The 25,554-nt window shown below is 42.4% G+C and overlaps 1 protein-coding gene across 1 annotated transcript; it reads left to right on the top strand.

Annotated features, from left to right (window-relative positions):
- Positions 1-831: 831 nt before the first annotated feature.
- Positions 832-24,628, top strand: Phax (phosphorylated adaptor for RNA export). The gene is made up of 5 exons (XM_045131934.1): positions 832-969; positions 3,119-3,729; positions 8,778-8,898; positions 19,724-19,807; positions 23,991-24,628. The coding sequence occupies exons 1-5, from the start codon at positions 874-876 to the stop codon at positions 24,258-24,260; spliced, it is 1,182 nt and encodes a 393-aa protein (XP_044987869.1). The 5' UTR covers positions 832-873; the 3' UTR covers positions 24,261-24,628.
- Positions 24,629-25,554: the final 926 nt, after the last annotated feature.

Genomic DNA, 25,554 nt, shown 5'->3' with positions numbered 1-25,554 from the left:
AAGCCTGGGCTAGAGGGAGACACTACCTCAAAAAGCAAAAAAAAAAAAAAAAAAACCAACTTTTTGTGTTGGGATTAAAGGCGTGGGTCACCACACCTGACAACATTTTATTTTTATTTATTTATTTGATAAAGAGAGATGGAGAGAGAAAGAGAATGGATTGCGGCGACATCATGGAGTGCCACTTCTAGCTAATCCGTTTCCTATATAATCTCGCTTTCCCACTTGCCGTTAGGGATGTGCAGAAGGGAACAATTTCTAGAATTCAAGGTGATGATCTTGTGACCCTTCCTTCCACCATTTAGTAAGTTGTTGTCAATACCTCCAGTAGCGTATTTATACTGTTACAGAGCTCGTTTCACTGTCTTGTTCTGCTTCAAAGTTGCCATAGCTGCCAGAACAAAACATTCTTTAACTCAAGATGGCTTCATGTTACGCCCAGAGGTAAAATACCTTACAACAGGTGCAAACCAGGGCCAATGACCTCATGTCCAGACTACAGGGCCTTGTTTGCCTTGCCAAGAACTGGGGCCATATTATTAGGAGGAGAATTTGGGAAACCTGAGCACAGAGACCCGAGGTGGAGGAACAACAGGCATGTCCGCAGCATGCAGGGATGCATGAGCAGTCCAGGGAGAAATTTCAGAGCTCCGCTATCTGTGCACATACTGAAGTGCGCAAGGACAAAACTGGAGGCAAGCGCTGCCAGAGCACGGAGCTCGGTTCCGCACTTTTGCCCCGGCAACGTTTCCGGGTCCCATGACTGAGAGCACCGCGGACGCCAGCGCGCAGCCCGCAGGGCCTTCCGGCCTCGTGACCGGAAGCGCTCTTCTGGCCCGGAAGTGCTCGCCTCCCCCGCGCCGCCCCGAGAAGATGGCGCTGGAAGCTGGCGATATGGAAGACGGGCAGCTTTCCGACTCGGATTCCGACATGACGGTGGTACCCAGCGATAGGCCGCTGCAGGTTCCGGTGAGCGCGAGGACGCGGGCGGGGGCGCGGGGAGCCGGCGTGGCCTGTCGCGCGCCCCGGGAGCGCCGCTGCTGGCTCTCGGAAGCTGCAGTCCCCGAGGGGAGGCTTTGCCTGAAACGCAGAGCCTGGGAGCAAAGGCCTGGGGCTGCTTGCGGTGCAGACGACTGGGAGACCGAGCCCAGGGGCCTGGTTCTCTTCGTACTCCCGCCTCACTTAGCTGGTCGTGCGGTGGCCACAAGCTTTCTTGTAGCGTCCCAGCTTTGTGGACAGCGTCTCGCTTCGTAGCCTGGGCTGGCGTCCGCGCCGCCGCCCTGGCTCAGCCTCCGGGGTGGGCCGGGATTACCCGGGGAGCATCGCCTCTCCACGGAGCTTCCCAGTGTATTCTAAGTGGGGGGTGGTTGACATCCCTGAAACCACCACTTTGAGAGGGCTTTGTTGCCATGCTGCCTGCACTCAAATCCTGGCGCCGCCAAGATCTCAACGGCGGCGGGCTAGCCTCATTGCTTGGCTGCCAGGTGTGTAGAGTTGGCATGGTACCACTAATAGCTGTAAGGATATGATGTACAACGCTTTGCACGGTAGGGCCCAGCCAGTGTTACCTGCCTTACTACTGGAAAACCCGAAGACTTTACCAAGTCAGTTCACCCCACTCTCATTTTTAGCATGGATCAGGAATTTAATAAATGCTTGGTTTAATGAAAAAAGTAAAGCCCTAGGAGGCTGGAGAGATGGCTTAGCAATTAAAGTGCTTGCTGCGATGCCAAAGGATCCAGGTTTGATTCCCCAGTACCCACTTATAAGCCAGATGCACAAAGTGGCGTAGGTGTCTGAAGTTCATTTGCAATGGCTGGAGGCCCTGGCCTGCCCATCATCCATCTCTCTCTCTCTCAATTAAATAAATAAAGTATATTAAAAAAGTAAAGCCATAGTAGGAAGTTACAGGTAGGAGGAACGGATTCAGATGTTTTGTTGTACAGTAGGGAGACGAGTTAACAATAATGTACATTTCAAAATAGGTGGAATACGGGATTTTCAATGTTTGACCACAAAGAAACGATAATTGTTTGAGGTGATGAGTAGGCCAACTACTCTGGTCATTACATAGTACATGTATGTGTGTTCTTTAAATGTGTATGTGTGTGTACATGTTCATATGTATGGGAGCACACATATATGCAGGTATTGTGGTGGCTATAGGTTAACATTAGGTGTCTTCCTTGATCATACTACTTTATTTGCAGAAGCAGGATCTGTCATTTAAACCTAGAGCTTTATAACTGGGCTAGTCCAGTTAGCCGGTTTGCCCTACTGATGAATCCCATCTCTACCTCCTGAACACTGGAACCATAGGTGGGTCCCCACACTTACCCAGCACTTAATGTGGATTCTGGGCATAGCCATACTCTGGTCTTAATGCTTGCATAAGGAGCGTGTTCTCCACTAAGTGTGATGCACTTCAATCCATGCATGAAGAGCCAAGGAGATAGATGACTTAGAATGGGTGTGCCAGGGTCTCCAGCCACTGCAAATGACTCCAAATGCATGTGCCACTGTAAATCTGGCATCATATGGGTACTGGAGAATTGAACACAGATTATTAGGTTTTGCAGGCAAGTGCCTTAACTGCTGAGCCATCTCTCCAGCCCTGAGATCTTTGAGTTAAATGTATTATTTCAGAGATTCCTCCCCTTAGGAGCTCCTGTCTTATCTAGCAGGAGTATAGTCACAGAACTGTATTAAGGGAGTTGATGTATACTGAAGGAAGTTGATGTATACTGATGGAAAGCAGGTATCTTTAGAAAGATAACAAATTCTGTCTTTACTCCAATAGCAATTATTGAAAAAAATTATTGCGTATGACATTTCATTGTCACACATTCTGTGGTAGTCTTTCAGAACTCAGTGATGCTACAGTAGAGATTGGATTGGTTTCAGTTATCTTTGGAGGTAGTTCTGCTTCCAAAGGATCCGTTTGAATCTCTGAATCTGTCTATCCATTCCTCCTTCCTTTCCTCCTCTCCACTCCCCCCTTCTCTCACTAGAATTAGAGTGTGTATTGTGCTACCATGCCCATGCAATCTTTTAAAGTTGTCCATGGTAGGTAGAATCAATGTTTTATAGAATTGACTGTACCTTCTTTCACTCGCAGAAAGTACTAGGAGGGGATAGTGCTGTGAGAGCGTTGCAGAGTACCGCAGCAGCATGTCCACCAGTTTCACATTATCGGACTGTTCAAAGTGTGGATTCAAGTGAAGAGAGTTTTTCTGATTCAGATGAAGACGGCTCTCTTTGGAAACGCAAACGGCAGAAGTGTCTTAACCCTCCCAAACCAGAGCCTTTTCAGTTTGGCCAGAGCATTCCAAAACTGGCTGTTGCTGGAGGAAAGAAAGTGAACAACATATGGGGTGCTGTGCTGCAGGAACAAAACCAAGATGCAGTGGCCACTGAGCTTGGCATCTTGGGCATGGAGGGCAATATTGACAAAAGCAGACAATCTGAGACCTACAACTATCTGCTCGCCAAGAAACTTAAGAGGGAGTATCAAGAGTGTACAAAAGAATTAGACAAAGAGCTAGATGATTATATGCATGGTGACAAAAAACTAATGTCAAAGGAAGAAGCAAATGGACAAGGGCATCTCAAACGGAAACGCCCTGTCAAAGATAGACTAGGAGACAGACTGGAAATGAACTATAAAGGTCGATATGAGATCACAGAAGAAGATTCTCAAGAGAAAGTAGCTGATGAAATTTCTTTCAGGTGAGTATGTAAATTTGACCTTCAAATGAGCTAGCACTTAACCACAGATCTTCTATTTACAGGAAATAAAATAGAGGCCAAATACATTCCTTTGTGTGTGTGCACGTGCAAGCATGCCTAGGTCTTATCTAGCCCAGGCTAACCTAGAACTCACTCTGTAACCCAGGTTAGTCATGAACTCAGAGCATTCCTCCTACCTTAGCCTCTGATTGTTAGGATTACAGGAGTACGCCAACATACTCTGCTCCTTTTTTATTTGAGAGAGAGAGGGAGGGAGGGAGGGAGGAAGGGTCGCGCAAATAGGGAGTGGGCACACCATGGCCTTTAGCCACTGCAAATGAACTCCAGATGCATGTGCCACCTTGTGAATCTGGCTTTATGTGGGTACTGGGGAATGGAACCTGGGTCTTTAGGTTTTTCAGGCAAGCACCTTAACCACTGAGCCATCTCTCCAGCTCCGAGATTTATTTTTTTAACTTAAGGAATTATCATGGGACTTACTTTTTTTTGTCTTTTTAAGGATAACTAAGCCGGGTGTGGTGTGCATGCCTTTAATCCCAGAACTTGAGAGGCCGGGATAGGAGGATCGCCATAAGTTCGAGGCCACCCTGAGATTACATAGTGAATTCCTGGTTAGCCTGGGCTAGAGTGAAACCCTACGTCAACAAACAAACAAAAAATAACTAACTATCATTTACATACAATAATAGACACCCATTTTCCATTTTATTTTTAAATATTTTTATTTATTTGAGAGAAAGAGAAAGAAGCAGAGAGAGGCAGATAGAGAATGGGCACGCCAGGACCTCCAGCCCCTGCAAACAAACTCTAGATACATGCATCACTTGGGCATCTTTATTACATGGGTCCTAGGTCCTTTGGCTTTGCAATCAAGTGCTTTAGCTGCTAAGCAGTCCCTCCAGCTCTTCCTTTTTATTTTTGTTTTCATTTTTCTGAGGCAAGGGCACACATTCTAGTTCAGACTGACCTCGAACTGTGCCACTCCTGTCTGACTTCAAACTCACAGTGACCCTCCTACCGCTACTGTGATTAAAGGTGTGGGCCACCATACCCTGCTCACTTTTACCTTTTTTTTTTTTTTTGAGGCAAGCCCAACAGACTGGCTTTTATATGTATATAAGAGAGAACGGACGAGAATTGGCATGTCAAAGCCTCCAGCCACTGTAATCAACAGTCTCTTAGAAAATCTTTTATTTTACTGAAGTGTTTTGGGGGTTGATACATGTTATAGCAGGAATACTAGATTTGTTTTTTAGGTACTAGGGCAAGAATGTAAAGTTTCACATATGTTGGTGTTTTACACCTACAGCTCTCTCTTTTTCATGTGTGGATGTGTGTGTAGGACATGCCAGGGTATCTTGTTAATGCAAATGCATGCCTATCTGGCTTTATGTGGATAGCTGGGGAATTAAACTCAGGTTGACAGGCTTAGCACGAAAGTGCCTTAGCCAGCCAGGTGTGGTGGCACATGCCCTTAAACCGGGCACTTAGGAGGCAGAGGTAGGAGGATTACTGTGAGTTTGAGACCACTCTGAGACTACATAGTGAATTCCAGGTCAGCCTGAGCTAGAGTGAGACCCTACCTCAAAACAAACAAACAAACAAAAAAAGCCACGAAGTGCCTTGCCCACTTAGCCATCTCTCCAGCCTGTTTGTTTATTTTTGTGACTGCATGCATGTGCATACTTGTGCTCAAATAAATGACAATTCTTTTATATGTAGGTGGGCTGGTGAATTAAACCTAAGCCAGCAGGCTTTGCAAACAAACACTTTTAGCCCCTGAGCCTTCTCTCCAGTTCTCAAATTCATTTTTTTTTTCAAATTCTTTTTTTATGTTTAGAAATAGATTCAGATTGGATGGAGGATCTATATTTGCCCATTAAAAATACTGTTAAACTGGGCGTGATGGCACATGCCTTTAATCCCAGCACTCGGGAGGCAGAGGTAGGAGGATTGCTGTGAGTTCAAGAATACCCTGAAAATACAGAGTGAATTCCAGGTCAGCCTGGGCTAGAGTGAGACCCTACCTCAGGGAAAAAAAAAAAAAGAATACTGTTAAGTCAGGTGTAGTTGTGCACACCTTTAATCCCAGCGTTTGGGAGGCACAGATAGGAGGATTGCTGAGAGTTCAAGGCCAGTCTGAGGCTACTGAGTGAATTTCAGGTCACCTTGGGCTAGAGTGAGACCCTGCCTCGAAAAACCAAATATATATAGTTTGTTTGTTTGTTTTCTGAGGTAGGGTCTCACTGTAGCTCAGGCTGACCTGGAATTCACTATGAGTCTCAGGGTGGCCTCCAACTCACAGTGATCCTTTTACCTCTGCCTCCCCAGTGCTTGGGTTAAAGGTGTGTACCACCACCAGCATTTTTTTTTTTTTTTGGTTTTTCAAGGTAGGGTCTCACTGTAGCCCAGGCTGACCTGGAATTCACTATGGAGTCTCAGGGTGGCCTCGAACTCATGGCAATCCTCCTACCTCTGCCTCCCGAGTGCTGGGATTAAAGGCGTGCGCCACCACGCCCGGCTTACCACCAGCTTTTACACATACACACACACTGTTAATGAAAGTACTGTTAATGGTGTATACATAGAGATCTTTGAACATATATCTTCATTTCTTTTGAGTAGTAGTAGGAATAAAATTAGTTGGTGAGGACGGGAGAGATGGCTTAGTGGTTAAGTGCTTGTCTGTGAAGCCTAAGGACCCCGGTTCAAGGCTTGATTCCCCAGGACCCACGTTAGCCACATGCACAAGGGGGCGCATGCATCTGGACTTCGTTTGCAGTGGCTGGAGGCCCTGGTGTGTGTGCTCATGCGCGTGTACACGCGCGCGCTCTCTCTCTGCCTCTTTCTCTCTCTGCCTGTTGCTCTCAACTAAACAAAAATTTAAAAAAAATTAGTTGGTGAATGGTAAATTGACAGTTTATGATTTTTCACAAGTTCTAATTGTGATTAGCTTTTCTTTGACTCTTGAGTCATCAGTCACAAATATGGCTCAATAGTAACATGGCTGATAGGAAAACAGGTATTTACTTTTCAGTCAAGCCTATCATAATACTAGTGTTAGACTTTTTTTATTAACATTTTCCATAATTATAAAAAATATCCCATGGTAATACTTCCCCCCCCCTTGCACTTTCCCCTTTGAAATTCCATTCTTCATCATATTACCTCCCCATCTCAATCATTGTACTAGACTTTTTTAAATAGTGAGAAAGTTTGGAACTTCAATTCTGAGAAGGAATGTTGGGTTTATAATCCAAAGCCATCACTTTGCAGATGAAACATAGGCCCAATGGTTAGGTGACTTATATAAGGTTGCCAGTTTAATTAGTATCAGACCTGTAGCTAGGCTTTGGTCCTAGTCAGATGTTCTTTCCACAGTAATCTTCACCTGTGAGAAGCAGCACAGATGACCAGGTTTTATTAGGAAGTGATAAAGCTTCTTTCTTTCTTTTTTTTTTTTTTTTTGTTTTTCAAGGTAGGTTTCACTGCAGCCCAGCTAACCTGGAATTCACTATGTACTCTCAGGGTAGCCTCAAACGCACAGCAATCCTCCTACCTCTGCCTCCCTAGTGCTGGGATTAAAGGTGTATGCCACCACACCTGGCTAAGGCTTCTTTCTATTTATTAATTTTCCTTCATCTCAGAAGTGTGACCTCCAACCCCATTCGAAGAGTAGCTCCCTATGATGTTTTTTTCTAAGGGGGTTGTAGTGTGAGGTAGGTGTAGTATTGGTGGGTGGTGTATGCACTTGTGTGTGCAGAAGTGGTACCCCATGCATGCATGGAGGCCAGAGAAGATATTGAGTGTACCCCTTCTGCTTATCTCCTTGAGGTACAGTCTCTTTAGTGATTCTGGAGATTTTTTTTCCCCGAGGTAGAGTCTTACTCTAGCCCAGGCTGACGTGGAATTCACTATGTAGTCTCAGGGTGGCCTAAAACTCACAGCAATCCTCCTACCTCTACCTCCAGAGTACTGGGATTAGATTCTGGAGATTTTGGTGGTTTAAGCCCAGCAATTTTCCTGTCTCCTCTTCCAGCAGAAATGTGATATAATTGTGTGCGGCCTCTCACAGATAGTTGGTTCTGGTGAATCAGGCCCCCTCTGGCCCTCTGCTTGCTTATGTAGGAAGTGCTCTTAACCACTGAGCCATCTCTCCAGCCCCTTCCTATGTTTTCTTGTTTGGTTTTGGAGGCAGGGTCTCACTCTAGACCAGGCTGACCTGCAACTCTGTAGTTCCAGGCTATCCTCAAACTCACAGCAATCCTGCTTCTGCCTCCCAAGTGCTAGGATTAAAGGCTTTCACCACCATGTCCTAATTTTTTAAATCTCTGAATAAGGTGAAAATAAGTGTCCAACTCAGGACATTGTTGAAAGAAATTGCAGGTAAGGTCCTTGGGATTGTGGTGATTGTAATTGTCATAAACAGTTTATAAATAATAGGAAGCTAATTTTTAGGTATAATAACTGAAATTATACTTTGTTTTACAGGAATATACTTGGCTCCTTTGCATTTAGGCTTGGCTTCAGTCGCCTTATTGCATGTGCATATGTATTTTGAGGTCTGTCATAATCCAGTAAGACATAAAGCAAGCTGTAGTACAAGACTTGCAACAGAAGCTTGGGGTTACTGTGTCTCCTTGTGGTACTAAAGATGAGGATGCATACATGTCAGTAATTCCAAGGCTAATTATTGAAGATGGGATTTTCATTTTAAATTTTTTTTTTTTAATTTTTATTTATTTATTTGAGAGCGACAGACACAGAGAGAAAGACAGATAGAGGGAGAAAGAGAGAATGGGCGCGCCAGGGCTTCCAGCCTCTGCAAACGAACTCCAGACACGTGCGCCCCCTGGTGCATCTGGCTAACATGGGACCTGGGGAACCGAGCCTCGAACCGGGGTCCTTAGGCTTCATAGGCAAGCGCTTAACTGCCAAGCCATCTCTCCAGCCCAGGGATTTTCATTTTAGTTGAGGACTACATTGGAGATATTAAGGTGAATTTTACTCTGTTTGTTTCTTATTAGGTTACAGGAACCAAAGAAAGATCTGATAGCCCGGGTAGTGAAGATAATTGGGAACAAAAAGGCAATTGAACTTCTGATGGAAACTGCGGAAGTTGAACAGAATGGTGGTCTTTTTATAATGGTAAGGCTGCTTCACTGTTTCTGGTTTTATATTGTTTATCATGTGCCCTTTTAACAAAGTGAGCTTGCCTGTTTGGACCTCTTCCACTTGGCACACTCCTCACTTTTTTTTTTTTTTTTTGGTTTTCGAGGTAGGGTCTCACTCTAGCCCAGGCTGACCTGGAATTCACTATGGAGTCTCAGGGTGGCCTCAAACTCACAGCAATCCTCCTACCTCTGCCTCCCGAGTGCTGGGATTAAAGGCGTGTGCCACCACACCCGGCTTTCACTTTCTTTTTTAATATATTTTATTTGACGGAGAAAGAGGGAGGAAGAGAGAGAGGATGGGCATGCTAAGGCCTCCAGCCACTGCAGACCTACTCGACGTGTGTTCCCCCTTGTGCATCTGGCTAACGTGGGTCCTGGGGAATCGAACCTGGGTCCTTTGGCTTTGCAGACAAACGTCTTAACTGCTAAGCCATCCCTCCAGCCCCACACACCTCACTTTTTTTTATTTTTTTAATTTTTATTTATTTGAGAGCGACAGACACAGAACACCTCACTTTTTTTTTTTAAAGTTTTTACTTATTTATTTGAGAGCGACAGACACAGAGAGAAAGACAGATAGAGGGGGAGAGAGAGAGAATGGGCGCGCCAGGGCTTCCAGCCTCTGCAAACGAACTCCAGACGCGTGCGCCCCCTTGTGCATCTGGCTAACGTGGGACCTGGGGAACTGAGCCTTGAACCGGGGTCCTTAGGCTTCACAGGCAAGCGCTTAACCGCTAAGCCATCTCTCCAGCCCAGAACACCTCACTTTTGATAATAGGGTCTCACTGTGTACATACCCAGACTGTCCTCAAACTTGCTATCCTGTTTCAACCTTCTGGGTGCTGAAATTATAAGCATGTGCTATCATGCCCACCCAGAGCTCAAATTTTAAGACAACTGTCTGGAAAGACTTGAAAGCACAAATTTCAAGAATGTGGGACTTAGAGTATAACTTTACTAATTGATATTTGGCTACATTATTTGGCTCCTTAGGCACTTAGTCTTCTCAGGTATAAAATGAAAATTCTGTTTTAGGGATTAGAGGAGATATTTTGGTATCTGAGCTTAATTATGATTTATGATGAAAATTTCTGATGAAAAGAAGTGTTATGTTGGATTCATTTAATTCACACTTTCTTTTTGTTTGTTTGTTTTCGAGGTGGGGTCTCGCTCTAGCCCAGGCTGACCTGGAAGTCACTGTGGAGTCTCAGGTGGCCTTGAACTCCCAGCAATCCTCCCACCTCAGCCTCCTGAGTGCTGGGATTAAAGGCGTGCGTCATTACACCCAGCAGTTTCATTCTTTTATTTTATTTATTTTTTTAAATATTTTGTTTATTTATTTGAGAGAGGGAGGAAGAGGCAGATAGAGAATGGGCACCCCAGGGTCTCCAGCCACTGCATATGTACTCCAGATGCATCACCTCTTGGGTACTGGGAATCAAACCTGGGTCCTTTGGCTTCATAGGCAAGTGGCTTAACCACTAAGCCATCTCTCTAGCCCACATTCTTTTCTCTTATATGTATATTTATATATATGTATATTTTATTATTCACAACTTCCATAATTATTGACAATAGACCACGATAATTCCCTCCCTCCACTTTCCCCTTTACAACTCCACTCTCCATTATATCCCATCCCCCTCTCGGTCTATTTTGATGTCATCATCATTTCCTCCATTATTATGAACATATTATTACTTTTTTTTTTTTTTTTTTTGAGGTAGGTCTTCATCTAATCCAGGCTGACCTGGAATTTCACTATGTAGTCTCAGGTAGCGTGGAACTCATGCAATCCTCTTACCTCTGCCTCCTGAGTGCTGGGATCAAAGGTGTGTACCACCATATCTGGCTTCCACAGTCTTTTTAATTAATTAATTTACGAGCAGAGTGAGATTTTGGATGTGCCAGGGCCTCTTTCCATTGCAAACAAACTCCAGATGTAGATGTATATGTCATTTTGTTCATCTGGCTTTATTTGGGTATTAGAGTGTTGAACTTGGGCCACCAGGTTTTGCAAGTAAGCCACCTTTAACCACTGAACCATTTTTCTAACCTAATTCATACATTACATTCTTGACACTCCCTCCCCCCAAAAAAAGCAGGTGTGGGAGCAAAACCCAAAAATCTTGAGTTTGCGATATAGCTCAGTGTAAAGAATGCTTGCCTAGCATACATGGTTGTAGAAACTTGAGTTCCAGTCTTGAGAAAACCAAGCATAACTCAAAAGAAGATTGGAGAAGTCAAGAATTTTATTATCACACAGGTGGGTTTGAAGCTTGTGCTCCAAAGTTCTTTTATTCCTGAGTTTGGGTCATTATGTTTTTATAGACAGTTTTCAGAACTTAGAGACAGGGGCCACTTATGGAACCTTATGCAGCTAGCAAGCTTGCAAAGGAGGGGAGGGAGCTGTGTGACTTTTTTAAATAACATAAGCAGGACATATATGTATGTGGAGCAAGCCCTAGAGTCATGTTATCTTTAGTATGGGTGGACATAGTAGCAGACAGATACACAGTGACTATGGCAGCAGCTGAGGTGTAAACAGGAAAGTGATCAGAATTGGGCTTTAGTTTAAAAATGTCTAGTTTTTCATTTTTCATCACAATATGAGGCCATGGGTTCAACCCTCAATATGGGGGTGGGAGCGCTAAATTTAGAATTTTCAGGCAGACTTGGTAACTCACACCTGAAATCCCAACCCTTAGAAAGCAGAGGCATGGGTTCAAGGCTAGTCCTGGACCTCAGAGGATACCCCTCCTCAAAACAACACCAACAGAAAATACTTTACACTTAGGTTATAAAGCACAGTTAGAGCTGAGCATGGTCATTCATACTTACAATTCCAGCATCAGGAATAGGTAACATGTTGTGGGATTGAAGAAAAAAGAATTGAACTTGGAAACAAAATGTGATGCAATAATCTTGAGTACACTGGTCTCCCTCATCACTGTAAAGATACTTGTTGTTCATATACTTGAACATGAATTCTGGTCAGCTGTTGCTAGTCTACAAAATGTTAAGAAGATGCAAATTCAAACTCACTTCTGATAAATTCTTTCTTGAGTAGTTATTGAAGGCCTGTATGTTGTGCCAGCCAGGCAGTGTTCTAGAACAAGGAACTTACATTGTACTTAGGTGGAGAAGACAGTTTATAAAAGTATAAGTCCAGGCTTGCTGACACATGCCTGTAATCTCAGCATTCCATTAGCAGAGGTAGGAGAATTGGCCTAAGCTCAGGGCTGGGCTGGTCTTCATAGTGAGCAAATTTCAGGCCAGACAGGACTCCATAATAAGCCCATGCCATGAGAAAAAATACATAATTTCAAATATAGTAGAAAATAATATCCTTTGGGAAAGAAGTAGATCATATGGCAGTGTGAGGATGAGGAGAAGAAAACATTGTCATTAAGAAGTGGTTGGCACAGCATGGGCCTACTGAAACTGTCTCAAGAAGTCTATGGCTGAAGATGAAGCTCAGCTGGTAGGATGTTTGCCCACATAAGCTGGGTATAGTGATGCATGTAATCCCTCCATGTGGTGGGACGAAGCAAGAAGATGAGAGATTCAAAACCATCCTTGCTGCATGTAGAATTCCAAACCAGTCTGGGATATGTGAGAAATTTTGTTCAAACAACAACAACAACAAAAAAAGCTGGGCTGGAGAGATTGCATAGCAGTTAAGGTGTTTGTCTGCAAAGCCTAAGGACCCAGGTTTGATTCATCAGGACCCATGTAAGCCAGATGCACAAGGTGGCGCATGTGTCTGGAGTTCATTTGCAGTGGCTAGAGGCCCTGGAGCACCCATTCTCTCCCTCTTTCTCTCTCTCTAATAAATAAAAAATATAAAAAAGTTAATGTATATGTGTACAATACTATATGTACATAGGTATATGTGGCATTTATGATTCATAAGCATATGTGTGCCCTCAAACCTCATTATAGTACTAACACATTACCTATCTGAGATGGAAAAAAGTCAATGTCTTATAAAAACCTAGAGATTTTATATGCCAAAATGAGTAGAGTATCTTTTATTTTGTTTGTATTTGTTTTTTGAGGTAGGATCTCCTAACCCAGGCTGACCTGGAATTCATTATGTAGTCTCAGATTGGCCTTGAACTCATGGCAGTCCTCTTAACCTCTGCCTCCTGAGTGCTGAGATTAAAGGCATGCATTGCCCAGTTTGAGATTATCTTTTTTAAAAAAATGTTTATTTGAGAGACACAAAGAGTAATTATAGGTGTGCCAGATCCTCCTACCATTGCAAATGGACTCCAGGTGTATGCAGTAGCTTGTGCATCTGATTTTATGTTGTTACTGGGTAATTGAGCCCAGATTGGCAGGCTTTGCAAGCAAGCATCTTTAACCACTGAGCCATCTCTCTGCCTGAAATTGGTTGTTGTTTTTTTTTTTAATACTTATTTGAGAGAGAGAATGGGCACACCAGGGTCTCCCTCAAATGAATTCCAAATGCATGTGCCACCTTGTGCATCTGGCTTATGTGGTACTGGGGAATCAAACCTGGGGCCTTAGGCTTTGCGGGTAAGTGCCTAAACTGGTAAGCCATCTCTCTAGCCTATAATTTTTCTTAATATGTCTTTGCTCCTTTTTTTTTCCCCCTGTTATGAGCTTAAACTTACTAATGTTCTGAGGTTCAAAAATTTGCAAAAATGTATGTTCACTGATTTTTATAATTAAAATTTTCAGTTTGAATAATGAACAAATTTACATAGTTAAAATTTAAGAGTACCAGAGACTAGAAGGAAGGAGGGAAAAAAATTATTTATTTTAAAGGGGAGTTCTTTTAAAAGTTTTAGAGGGCAAAGGTAGGAGGATTGCCATGAGTTCAAGGACACCCTGAGACTCCATAGAGAATTCCAGATTAGCCTGGGCTAGAGTGAGACTCTACCTCAAAAAACCAAAAAAAAAAAAAAAAAAGTTATTTGAGAATGACAGAGAAAGAGGCAGATAGAGAGAGAGAAAATGGGTGCACCAGATCCTCCAGCCACTGCGAATGAACTCCAGATACATACGCCACTTTGTGTACATCAAGCCTACATGGGTCCTGGGGTATTGACCCTAGAGCTGGGGTCCTTAGGCTTCACAGGCAAGCACCTAACTGCATAGCTATCTCTAGCCCAGTAACTTATGTCTAATGAACTGCACACTTAAAGTGGCTAATAGGGCTGGAGAGATGGCTTTCTGGTTAAGGTGTTTTCCTGCGAAGTCTAAGAATGCATGTATAGATCTCTAGGTCCCACATAACCAGATGCACAGTGACACAAGCTAGCAATGTCACACATGCACACAGCATGCATCTGGAGTCTGTTCACAGTGGCTGAAAAGCCCTGGTGTGTCTGTTCGCTCTCTTTCTGCCTCTTTGTCTCTGGAAAAAAAAAAAAGGTTAATACAGGGGTATAGCTGTAGCTGTTGTAGGGTGCATTTCCAATTGTTTGCAAAAAATGTATATTCACTGATTTTTGTATTTAAAAAATTCAGTTTGATAATAAATAAATTTGCATAGTTAAAATTAAGAGTACCAGGGACTAGAAGGTAGGAGGAAAAGGGGATTTATTTATTTATTTATGGTTTTTTTGAGGTAGGGTTTCACTCTAGTCTAGGCTGACCTGGAATTCACTGTGTAGTCTAAGGGTGGCCTCGAACTCACGGCGATCCTCCTACCTCTGCTTCCCAAGTGCTGGGATTAAAAGCGTGTGCCATCATGCCTGCCAGAATTATTTATTTTAAAGTGGAGTTCTTTTAAAAATTCTGGAGAACGGGCTGGAGAGATGGCTTAGCGGTTAAGCGCTTGCCTGTGAAGCCTAAGGACCCCGGTTCGAGGCTCGCTTCCCCAGGTCCCACGTTAGCCAGATGCACAAGGGGGCGCACGTGTCTGGAGTTCGTTTGCAGAGGCTGGAAGCCCTGGCGCGCCCATTCTCTCTCTCTCCCTCTATCTGTCTTTCTCTCTGTGTCTGTTGCTCTCAAATAAATAAATTAATTAATTAAAAAAAAATTCTGGAGATCTGTTTTGCAACAAAGTCAACAAGTTATTTCTAAGGAACTGTACTCTTAAAAATGGTTAATAGAGCCGGGCGTGGTGGCGCACGCCTTTAATCCCAGCACTCGGGAGGCAGAGGTAGGAGGATCACCATGAGTTCAAGGCCACCCTGAGACTACATAGTGAATTCCAGGTCAGCCTGAGCCAGAGTGAGACCCTACCTCGAAAAACCAAAAAAACAAAAAAAGGTTAATAGAGGGGCTTTGTAGCTCAGTTGTAGAGTGCAATGCCTACCATAGGCAAGGGTCTGGGCTCATTCCCTAGCTCTGCATAAAGAGTTATATAGGGGGCTAGAGAGGTAGCTTAACAGTTAAGGTGCTTGCCTGCAAAGCCAAAGAACCCAGGTTCAGATCCTCAGGACCCACGTAAGGCAAATGCACGTGGTGGTGCATGCATCTGGAGTTCGTTTGCAGTACTGAAGCCTCTCGTGCACCTGTTGTCTATCTGCCCCCCCCTAAAATTAATAAAATAAATAAAATTTAAAATAAGAAAAGAGTTTTGTGCATGCCTTTAATCCCAGCAGTAGGAAGATTGTCATGAGTTCAAGGCCACCCTGAGACTACATAGTGAATTCCAGGTCATCCTGAGCTAGAGTGAAACCCTTCCTCAAAAAACCAAAGAAAGAGCGAGAGAGAAGAAAGAGAGAGAGAGAAAGAAAGAAAGAGTTCTATGGGGCTGGAGAAATGGCTTATTAAGACACCAAAGGACCCAGGTTCAATTCCCTGGTACCCATGTAAAGATGCATATGGTGGCACATGCATCTGGAGTTCATTTGCAGTGGCTGGAGCCCCTGGCATGCTGATTCTCTCACTTTCTGTCTGCCTCTTTCTCTCCCTCAAACAAATATATATATATATATATATATATATATTATTTTTTTTGTTTTTGTTTTTCGAGGTAGGGTCTCACTCTGGTCCAGGCTGACCTGGAATTCACTCTGTCATCTCAGGATGGCCTTGAACTCATGGCAGTCCTCCTACCTCTGCCTCCAGAGTGCTGGGATTAAAGGCGTGTGCCACCACGCCTGGCTCAAACAAATAATTTTTTTAAGTTACATTTTTTTTTATTTTCACAATTTTTATTAACATTTCCATAATTATAAAAAACATCCCATGGTAATACCTCCCCCCCCCCAAGTTACATGTTTTTAACATACGATGTATCCATACAACTTTCTACTTAAAAAAAAAAGTTATACAGGGCTGGAGGGATGGCTTAGTAGTTAAGGTGTTTGCCTGCAAAGCCAAAGGACCCAGGTTTCATTCCCCAGGACCCACATTAGCCAGATGCACAATGGGGCGGATGCATCTGGAGTTCGTTTGCAGTGGCTGGAGGCCCTGACATGCCCATTCTCTCTCTTTGTCTCGCCCACTCTCTCTCTGTCAAGTAAATAAATAAATAAAAATAAAATATTTTTTTAACAAGTTATACAGTAGGGATTTTTGTTGCATGTTTACTGTTCCAGTTACATACGAAATAGCCAGGAGATTCTTAGCTAGCCTGGGCTAGAGAGAGACCCTGCCTCACACCCCACCCACAATCAAACATATGTAGTAAAAGTTTATCTGTTTCCATTCCCATCCTCTTAACTATTCAGGTTTCTTTCAGACTCTTTCTTTTTCTCAGGGTAGGGTTTCACCCTAGCCCAGGCTGACCTGGAATTCACTATGTAATCTTAGGGTGCCCTCGAATTTGGCAGTCCTCCTTCCTCTGCCTCCCAAGTGCTGGGATTAAAGGCATGCGCTGTCACACCCTGTTTTTCACACTTTTCAACAAATGTTAACGTGCTATATACTATTTCTGTACTTTTCTTTCATATATTGGATATATGTCTATATATTTACTGTGTTGTATAAAAGAGGCTCCTTTTTTTGTTGTTCTTTTGGTTTTTTTTTTTTTTTTGAGATAGTAGGCGTTAGAGGTTGAGCATAGGGTTTTATGCTAAACACGTTGTCCACCACTGAGCTGTACCCTCAGCCCATCAGTTCTGTGTATGCACATGTGTACTGTGGTGTGTGTGGGGGGGTGGTCAGAGCACAACTTTCAAGTGTCAGTCCTTGCCTTTGGCCTTGTTTGAGGCAGGGTCTCAAACTGTTCACCAGTCTATTCACCAGTCTAGCAGGCTGTGGGGAATTCTGTCTCTGCCTCTCTTCTTGCTAAACACAAACTGGGCCTACAGACACTTGCTGTAGCATCCAGCTTTTTACATGGATGGTAGGGATCCAAACTTGGGTACTCACACTTAAGCAGCAAGCACGTTGTTCACTAAGCCACCTCTCCAGCCCACAACAATTGATTTAATTAGTGTCTTTAAAGAGAAGTTTATATATGACAGTTTCATATTGGTCCGTTGACCAGAAGGTTGTCATCATAGGCTAAACAGATCTAAATCTATTATTCATGGAGTAATGTTGCTAGTTTGTCATTTGTGGAAACTTGGTAGGCTATAATTACAGTATGTATCTTATGCTTATGGCATTTAAATCTGATTCATTTGAAATATATATCATGGTACAAGACATGAGGTATGAATCTTAATATTTCTTTAGATGGGTACTTAGTATCTGTTGCAGTCAGGTTCGCATTGCTAGTAGAAATCACCCAACCATGAACAGCTTGTGGGAAAAAAGAGGTTTATTTTGGCTTGAGTGGGAAGCTCCATGATGGCAGGGAAAACGATGGCATGAGCAGAGGGTGGAAATCACCCTCTGGCCAACATCAAGTAGACATTAGCCCACCTGAGAGCATGCCAAACACTGGCAAGGGGAAACTGGCTAGAACACCCATAAGCCCGCCCCCAACAGTACACTCCCTCCAAGAGGCAATAATTCCCAATCTCCATCAGCTGAGAACCTAGCATTCGGAACACCTAAATTTATGAGGGACAACTGAATCAAACCACCACATTCTGCCCTTGATCCCCATAAATTGATAACCATACACGATATAAAATGCAGTGCATTCATCCAACTTTAAATGTCCCCATAGCTTTTATCAATTCCAATGATGTTCATACATCCCCATAGTCCAAGATCTTTTAACTGAGCCATAATACCAAAGAACCCCTCAAAAACCCCATAATGTTACAGAATAAATATTCACACTGCAAAAGATGGCATTTTGCATAGCAAAGAAATACTTAACCACTATAAGATTTAAACAGGGCAAACATCAAACTCTGTAGCCCAAAATCCAACCACTCTAGTCAGTGACAAATCTCCTAGTCTGATAATTCTTAACTAGCAACAAGTCTATGGAGTTCAAATTCCACCCCTCCAGCTAGGCTACTCACAGTCCTGGAAAACTTCATCCGGGCCCAGCAGCTCTCCTCAGCAGCCATCTTGTGGTCCCAGCATCTTCACTGGGCCTCCACTGCAACCCATGGTTCATCCTCATGGTCCCATGGGGTCTCCATGCAGGCTTCCAGTAAGCCTGCTTCACACTGCCCATGGCCATTTCCAAAACACAAGACTACGTTGCTAGCTCAATGATGCCCTCTTTCCTGCATTTGTTACACTCCACAATACCAGGTAGGGTGCCAATTTCTTAATGGGGGGGCAATAAATCTGACTTGGAAGAACAGGATGCTCCTTGAGCACTCAGGCCCCTTTAAGAGAGTCTATATACTTCTTGTTGCCCCAGTGCAGGTCAGCCCAATCTCAAAGGTTGTAATCTCTCAATTGCAGCTGAACAGGCAGCAATTCACCCAAAGATTTTTCTTTCTGTGCCATATTCCTCTGCTCACACCAGGTCACTTCTAGGGAAAGCAATCCTTAGGATATGGACATAACAGCAAGCTTTTCACATAAACTGCTAGTCCAGTCCAAGTAAAGCTTTTTCTCACCCTCATATGCCAGCCCTCACAGTCGATAGTTTTCCTGCATTTAGGTCTTTCAGCTCTGACCAGAATAGTCCATCAAGCTATACTTACAGCACTGCAAGGTGTCTCTTATAGGCCAAGGTTTCAAATCTTTCCACATTCCTCTTGAAAATCAGTTTCAAAAGGACAGAGCCACACAGGTATCTAGCAGCAATTCCACTCCTCAGTACCATGTTACTGTTGCAGTCAGGTTCATACTATTGGTAGAAATCACCCAACCAGGAGCGACTTGTGGGAAAAAAGAGGTTTCTTTTGGCTTATAGGCTCGAAGGGGAAGCTCCATGATGGCAGGGAAAACAATGGCATGAGTAGAGGGTGGACATCACTCCCTGGCCAACATCAGGTGGACAATAGCAACAGGAGAGTATGCCAAACTGGCAAGGGAAAACTGACTAGAACACCTGTCCCCAACAATACACTCTCTCCAGGAGGTGATAATTCCCAAATCTCCGTCAGCTGGGAACCTAGCATTCTGAACACCTAAGTTTATGGGGGATGGCGGAATTGAACCACCACAGTAGCTTTAACACTATTACTAAATAGTCCATTTTATCTTTTCTGATTTGAGATTGGTGTTATGTCATAGACTAAATTTGTATGTTTATTTGGCTTTATTTCTAGATATATTATTATCCATTAATCACTGAAGTTTTATTTCATTACCAGCTACCACCAGGAAGTCATTTTAAGTCATTCATAGAAGCCTATGGAACTGGTTATGTAGCTCAGTGTTAGAGCATTTTCTGAGCATGGGAAAGAAAGGCCCTGGCTTCAGTCTTCAGCACTGCTATTTCATAAACTATTCACAAATAGTTTATGACAATGACTTTACTTTTTTTTTTTTATTCCTTTTTCTAGAATGGTAGTCGAAGAAGAACACCAGGTGGAGTTTTCCTGAATCTTTTGAAAAACACTCCTAGTATCAGTGAAGAACAAATTAAGGTAATGACATGTCTGACTTTTAAAGATGAATCATAAAACTGGGCATGGTAATGTCTACCTATAATCCTAACATTCAAGAGGCCTGATCTGCATAGCCCGTTCCAAGCCAGCCAGGGCTATATAGCAAGACTCTCAAAAAGTAAAATTAAGTAAAAAGAGATATCAAAATTGATTTCCACTCAGCCCAAATGTGTTCTTTTTTTTCTGTTTCCACTATCTGTGCTGCCTTCAGTGAACCTGTTTTATTGCAGTGTTTATATGCAAAACCTGTGCCTTTTGTAAAGCCTTGCTTTACCTTTTTCTCTGTCAGAGCCAAGATCAAGGTTTATCTTTAGGATAGTTTGTCTTGGTCTCTCTGCATGTAATGATGTTTTGTATCATCCTGAATCCCCCCTTTTTTTTTTCATTTTTTCAAGATAGGATCTCACTGTAGCTCAGGCTGACCTGGAATTCACTATGAATCTCAGGGTGGCCTCAAACTCATGGTGATCCTCCCACTTCTGCCTCCCAAGTATTGGGACTAAAGGTGTGTGTACCACACCTGGCTTAAATCCTAGTTATTTTAACAAGCATCTCCCAATGCCTAGTATACTACTTAGTTGCAACAACCATTTTTCTGTCTAGAGAGAAAAACAATTTGATTTTGTGAATTGTCTTGAGACTTTATACCCATCCACTCAAAAAAAAAAAAAAAAAAAAAACCTAGCTCCAGGTTTTGTGAGAGAGACTTTCAAGGAAGCTAGAAGAGTGATAGAGGAGAGTATCCTACATCTTCCTCTGTCCTGTGTGTGTGTGTGTGTGTGTGTGTGTGTGTGTACATATGGTACACCTGCACAAAAAATGCCTTCTTGGGTTTTTGTTATTCAGGGCTCGAGAGATGATTCAGCTGTTAAAAGCCACTTGCTTGCAAAGCCTGCCAACTGAATTCAGCTCCCTAGCACCCACATAAAGCCAGATGTAAAAAGTAGCGCTTGGGCTGGAGAGAGAGCTCAGTGGTTAAGGCATTTGCCTGCAATGCTTGACAGCCTAGATTTAATTCCCCAGTATCCACATAGGGCCAGATATGCAGAGTGGCATATGTATCTGGAGTTCAGTGGCTGGAGGCCCTGGCATACCCATTCTCTCTCTCTCTCGCTCTCTCTCTCTCTCCTTTCTTTTTCTGTCTCTCTTTGCTTGCAAATAAATAAGATATACAAAAAGTAATTTTTAAAAAAAATTTTTATTAACATTTTCCATGATTACAAAATATATCCCATGGTAATTCCCTCCCTCCCCACCCCCACACTTTCCCATTTGAAATTCCATTCTCCATCATATTACCTCCCCATTACAATCATTGTAATTACATATATGTAATATCAACCTATTAAGTATCCTCCTCCCTTCCTTTCTCTTCCCTTTATGTCTCCTTTTCAACTTACTGGCCTCTGCTACTAAGTATTTTCACTCTCACACAGAAGCCCAGTCATCTGTAGGTAGGATCTACATATGAGGGAGAACATGTGCTTGGCTTTCTGGGCCTGGGTTACCTCACTTAGTATAATACTTTCCAGGTCCATCCATTTTTCTGCAAAGTTCATAACTTCATTTTTCTTTACCGCTGAGTAGAACTCCATTGTGTAAATGTGCCACATCTTCATTATCCACTCATCAGTTGAGGGACATCTAGGCTGGTTCCATTTCCCAGCTATTATAAATTGAGCAGCAATAAACATGGTTGAACATGTACTTCTAAGGAAATGAGATGAGTCCTTTGGATATATGCCTAGGAGTGCTATAGCTGGGTCATATGGTAGATCAATCTTTAGCTGTTTTAGGAACCTCCACACTGTTTTCCACAATGGCTGGACCAGATTGCATTCCCACTAGCAGTGTAGAAGGGTTCCTTTTTTTCCACATCCCCGCCAACATTTATGATCATTTGTTTTCATGATGGTGGCCAATCTGACAGGAGTGAGATGGAATCTCAATGTAGTTTTAATCTGCATTTCCCTGATGACTAGTGACATAGAACATTTTTTTAGATGCTTATATGCCATTCGTATTTCTTCCTTTGAGAACTCTCTATTTAGCTCCATAGCCCATTTTTTGATTGGCTTGTTTGATTCCTTATTATTTAACTCAAAAAGTAAATTTTTTAAGTGGCACATGCATCTGGAGTTTGTTGTGGCAAGAGACCCTGGTGTGCCCACCCACAAGTGCAAATCATGAATAAAAAGATTTTTAAAAAGAAGACAAATACGTGCAGAAATTACCAAAATGTGGTGAAACGGACTAAATTCAAAACCATAATTAGATTGCTTGATCTCAGCCACAGTGTTCTTGTCTATAAAGAGTGAGTGCTAACGTACATATGCATACATAAATACAGTACTACTTGAGAAAAGCTCTACTTTTTTATTGATAGGGTTTTGCATATGTATCCTATTTCTCTACCCCAAGCCAGCCTGCCTTTTTTTTGTTTCCTTTTAGATTTTTTTTTTTTTTTTCCAAAGTAGAGTTTCACTCTCGCCTAGGCTGACCTAGAATTTACTATGTAGTCTCAGGGTGGCCTTAAAGTCACAGCAGTCATCCTACCTCTGCCTTCCAAGTGCTGGGATTAAAGGTGTGAACCACCACACTCAGCCTGTTTTGGATTTATAAGGCAGTGTCTGTACCGCAGACTGACCTGGAACTCAACTCCAGCCCAGGCTGGTCTGAACTCCTCCCCTTCCCTCCCCCACTTATTCATTTATTTTTTAAAATCTAGTAGAGAAAGAGAATGAGAGAATAGGCATGCCCGGGAATAGTTTATTTGCAAGGAGAGAGGGAGGAAGGAGGGGGAGGGGAGGAGAGGGAAGAGAGGAGAGGGGAGGGAGAGAGGAGAGGAGGAGAGGGGAGGAGACAGTGGGTGAGCTAGGGCCTCTTGACACTGCAAATGAATTCCAAACACATAACACTTAGTGCTTCTGACTTTCCATGGGTACTGGGGAATCAAACCTAGGCCATCAAATTTTGCAGGCAAGTACCTTAACCAGTGAGCCATCTCTCCAGCCTCCACAGTGCTTTTTTATAAGCAAGATAGGTTTACACTCTGTGTGCTTTAGAAAATGTGATAGGAGGCACACCCTACCTCATTCATAGTGGTTTTGCCCCTTAGAAGACATTTGACAATGTCGCAGAATATTTTTGGTTGTCACAATTCAGAGATGAGGTGGCAATAATGTACTGTATAAGCAAGTAGTGGAGTCTAGATACACAACAGTGTGCACAACAAAGCCCTGTAACAAGGATTTTTTTCATTTTTTTTTTCGAGGTAGGGTCTCACTCTAGCCCAGGCCAACCTGAAATTCACTATGTAGTCTCAGGATGGTCTCAAACTCATGGCGATCCTCAAACCTCTGCCTCCCAAGTGCTGGGATTAAAGGCATGTAGTACCACGCCTGGCTTTTTTTCCAAGAAAATATTTTTTATTTTTATTTATTTGACAGAGAAAGAGGGGGAGAGAGAATGGTTGTGCTGGGGCCTCCAGCCACTGTACAGCTAGCTAACAAGGGTCCTGGGGAATAGAACCTGGGTCCTTTGGCTTTGCAGATAAATGCCTTAAACTGCTAAGCCATCTCTCCAACCTAATAAAGGCACTCTTGCAAGTATTATTTGAAGAGAAGGATAGGGGACAACATTTGTTTTTTTGAAGTAGGGTCTCTAGCCCAGGCTGACCTGGAACTCACTGTGTAGCTCCAGGCTGGCCTTGAACTCACAGCAATCAATAATCAATATCTTAAAATATTTTTTAATTGTGCAAGTAACATGTTCTTATTCACAAATTAAAGCATGACTTAGTTCTTGGCTTAATCACACAGTTAAAATGATATATCAAAGTTAGTTGGTCTTTATTTCAAAGACTTTCTGTTTTATTGTATTACCATTTATATTTTATTTAAATTATAAACAGCCAAGAAAACTAAGATTTGATGTGTTAGGATAGAATAGTCATGGGCCCTAACCTAACAGATGGGGTTTGAATATAGCCGTAGAACTATACTTAAATATCCAGGACTATGTGCTTATAATGATGTGAATAATGTTTTGGGTGTGGAAAGTAGATACAATGATTATAAAAGGCTTGCTGTATAAACTGTTAATGAATAGTAGAATTTTTGTGTATGTTTCTTTTAGTCAAAGTTGATGTTTTTTATTATAGGACATTTTCTATATTGAAAATCAAAAGGAATATGAAAATAAAAAAGCTGCTAGAAAGAGAAGAACACAGCTATTGGGGAAAAAAATGAAACAGGCCATTAAAAGTCTGAATTTTCAAGAGGAGGATGACACATCCCGAGAGACTTTTGCAAGTGACACAAATGAGGCCTTGGCCTCTCTGGATGAACCACAGGAAGGACATGGGGAAGCCAAATTGGACACAGAGGAAGCCATTGAGGTGGATCATGCTCAAGATTTGGACATCTTTTAAGTACATTTTGAAGAATAAACCTTCCTAAAATAACATTGTAACTATTTGTACTGAGGTTGCTTTACTATTTACTGAATGTGGAGAAAGAAGAGCTGTTTCTTCTAAAAAGCAAAGTACGTGGGAAGATGGATGCAGATAGAAGGATTTAAAGATGGTTTATATCTGACAAGTAGATAGCATAGGATTTAATTTCTCAGTCTGCTGCATGTGCTGATTATTGTAAGTAGTACTAGTTGATAATCATTGTCTGCCAGTCCATTATAACATGCCATTCAAAAGTTTTTTTTTTTCCTGTTTTATCTTTGTAGTTAACTATACTTTGGTTTAAAAACATTCCATTAAAAGATTTTACTAGGATGCATAAATTATTAAGCTGTTACAAATGTATTTGTGTGTGTGTGCATAAGAACTTTTGTGCTTTGTTTATCTATTTTGTTTTGTTTTTTTCTGAGGTAGAGGCTCTCTCTAGCCCAGGCTGACTTGGAATTCACTATGTAATCTCAGGGTGGCCTTGAACTCACGGTGATCCTCCTACCTTACCTCTGCCTCCCGAGTGCTAGGATTAAAGGTGTGCACCAGGGTCTGTCTTTATAGTCTGGGCTAGCTTTGAACTCTTTCTTCCTACCTCAGCCTGTTCAGTTCTGAAACCATTCCCTGATACTTTTCTGCAGGTTTTTTGTTTTTGTTTTTGTTTTTCATTTTCATTAGAGAGAGAGAATGGACGTGCCAGGGCCTCTAGCCACCACAAATAAACTCCAGACACATGTACTACCATATCATCTGGCTTACATGGGACCCAGAAAATTGATTCTGGGTCCTTAGGCTTCACAGGCAAGCACCTTAACTGCTAAGCTATCTCTCCAGTACTTACTTGCAGTTTTAAAGATAGAAATGATAATCAAGTTTATACTGAAAGTTCTTCCCACTTGTTTGTTGATAAGCACATAAATAACAAAGAAATGCTAATTCTTAACTTTTTGATTTACTAACTTGGCCATGTACTATAGTAAGCATTGAATGTATCACGGTGAATATGTTCTAAATTATCAGTGGAAGCCTGGGTAAGGCTATTACCTCATGTTAAGGAAGTCAGATGTTTAAATTTTTACATCTGCATGAACTTTCAAGATTTTAAAAGCCTTTTTAGAGAGAGAGGTTATTAGATTATGGATATAACTTAAGGAAGGGAGGCACAACTCCTATAGAGCAGGAGGGGTTTCTGGAAATGGAAAAGTCCTCAACTTACTCATGTTTTTAAAGAAATTAGGGCTGGAGAGATGGCTTAGCAGTTAAG

Source organism: Jaculus jaculus, chromosome 12 (genome assembly GCF_020740685.1).
Source record: "Jaculus jaculus isolate mJacJac1 chromosome 12, mJacJac1.mat.Y.cur, whole genome shotgun sequence".
NCBI lineage: Eukaryota > Metazoa > Chordata > Mammalia > Rodentia > Dipodidae > Jaculus > Jaculus jaculus.
The sequence above is the reverse complement of the archived record's forward strand: the minus strand, read 5'-3'. Positions and strand labels throughout refer to the sequence as shown.

What these genes read in the sequence shown, in the direction of transcription:
- Phax (XM_045131934.1), top strand. Translation starts at nt 874, where the DNA reads ATGGCGCTGGAAGCTGGCGATATGGAAGACGGGCAGCTTTCCGACTCG. An exon ending in ATAGGCCGCTGCAGGTTCCG is followed by an intron (nt 970 to 3,118) that starts GTGAGCGCGAGG and finishes TTTCACTCGCAG; the next exon opens with AAAGTACTAGGAGGGGATAG. An exon ending in ATGGTGGTCTTTTTATAATG is followed by an intron (nt 8,899 to 19,723) that starts GTAAGGCTGCTT and finishes TCCTTTTTCTAG; the next exon opens with AATGGTAGTCGAAGAAGAAC.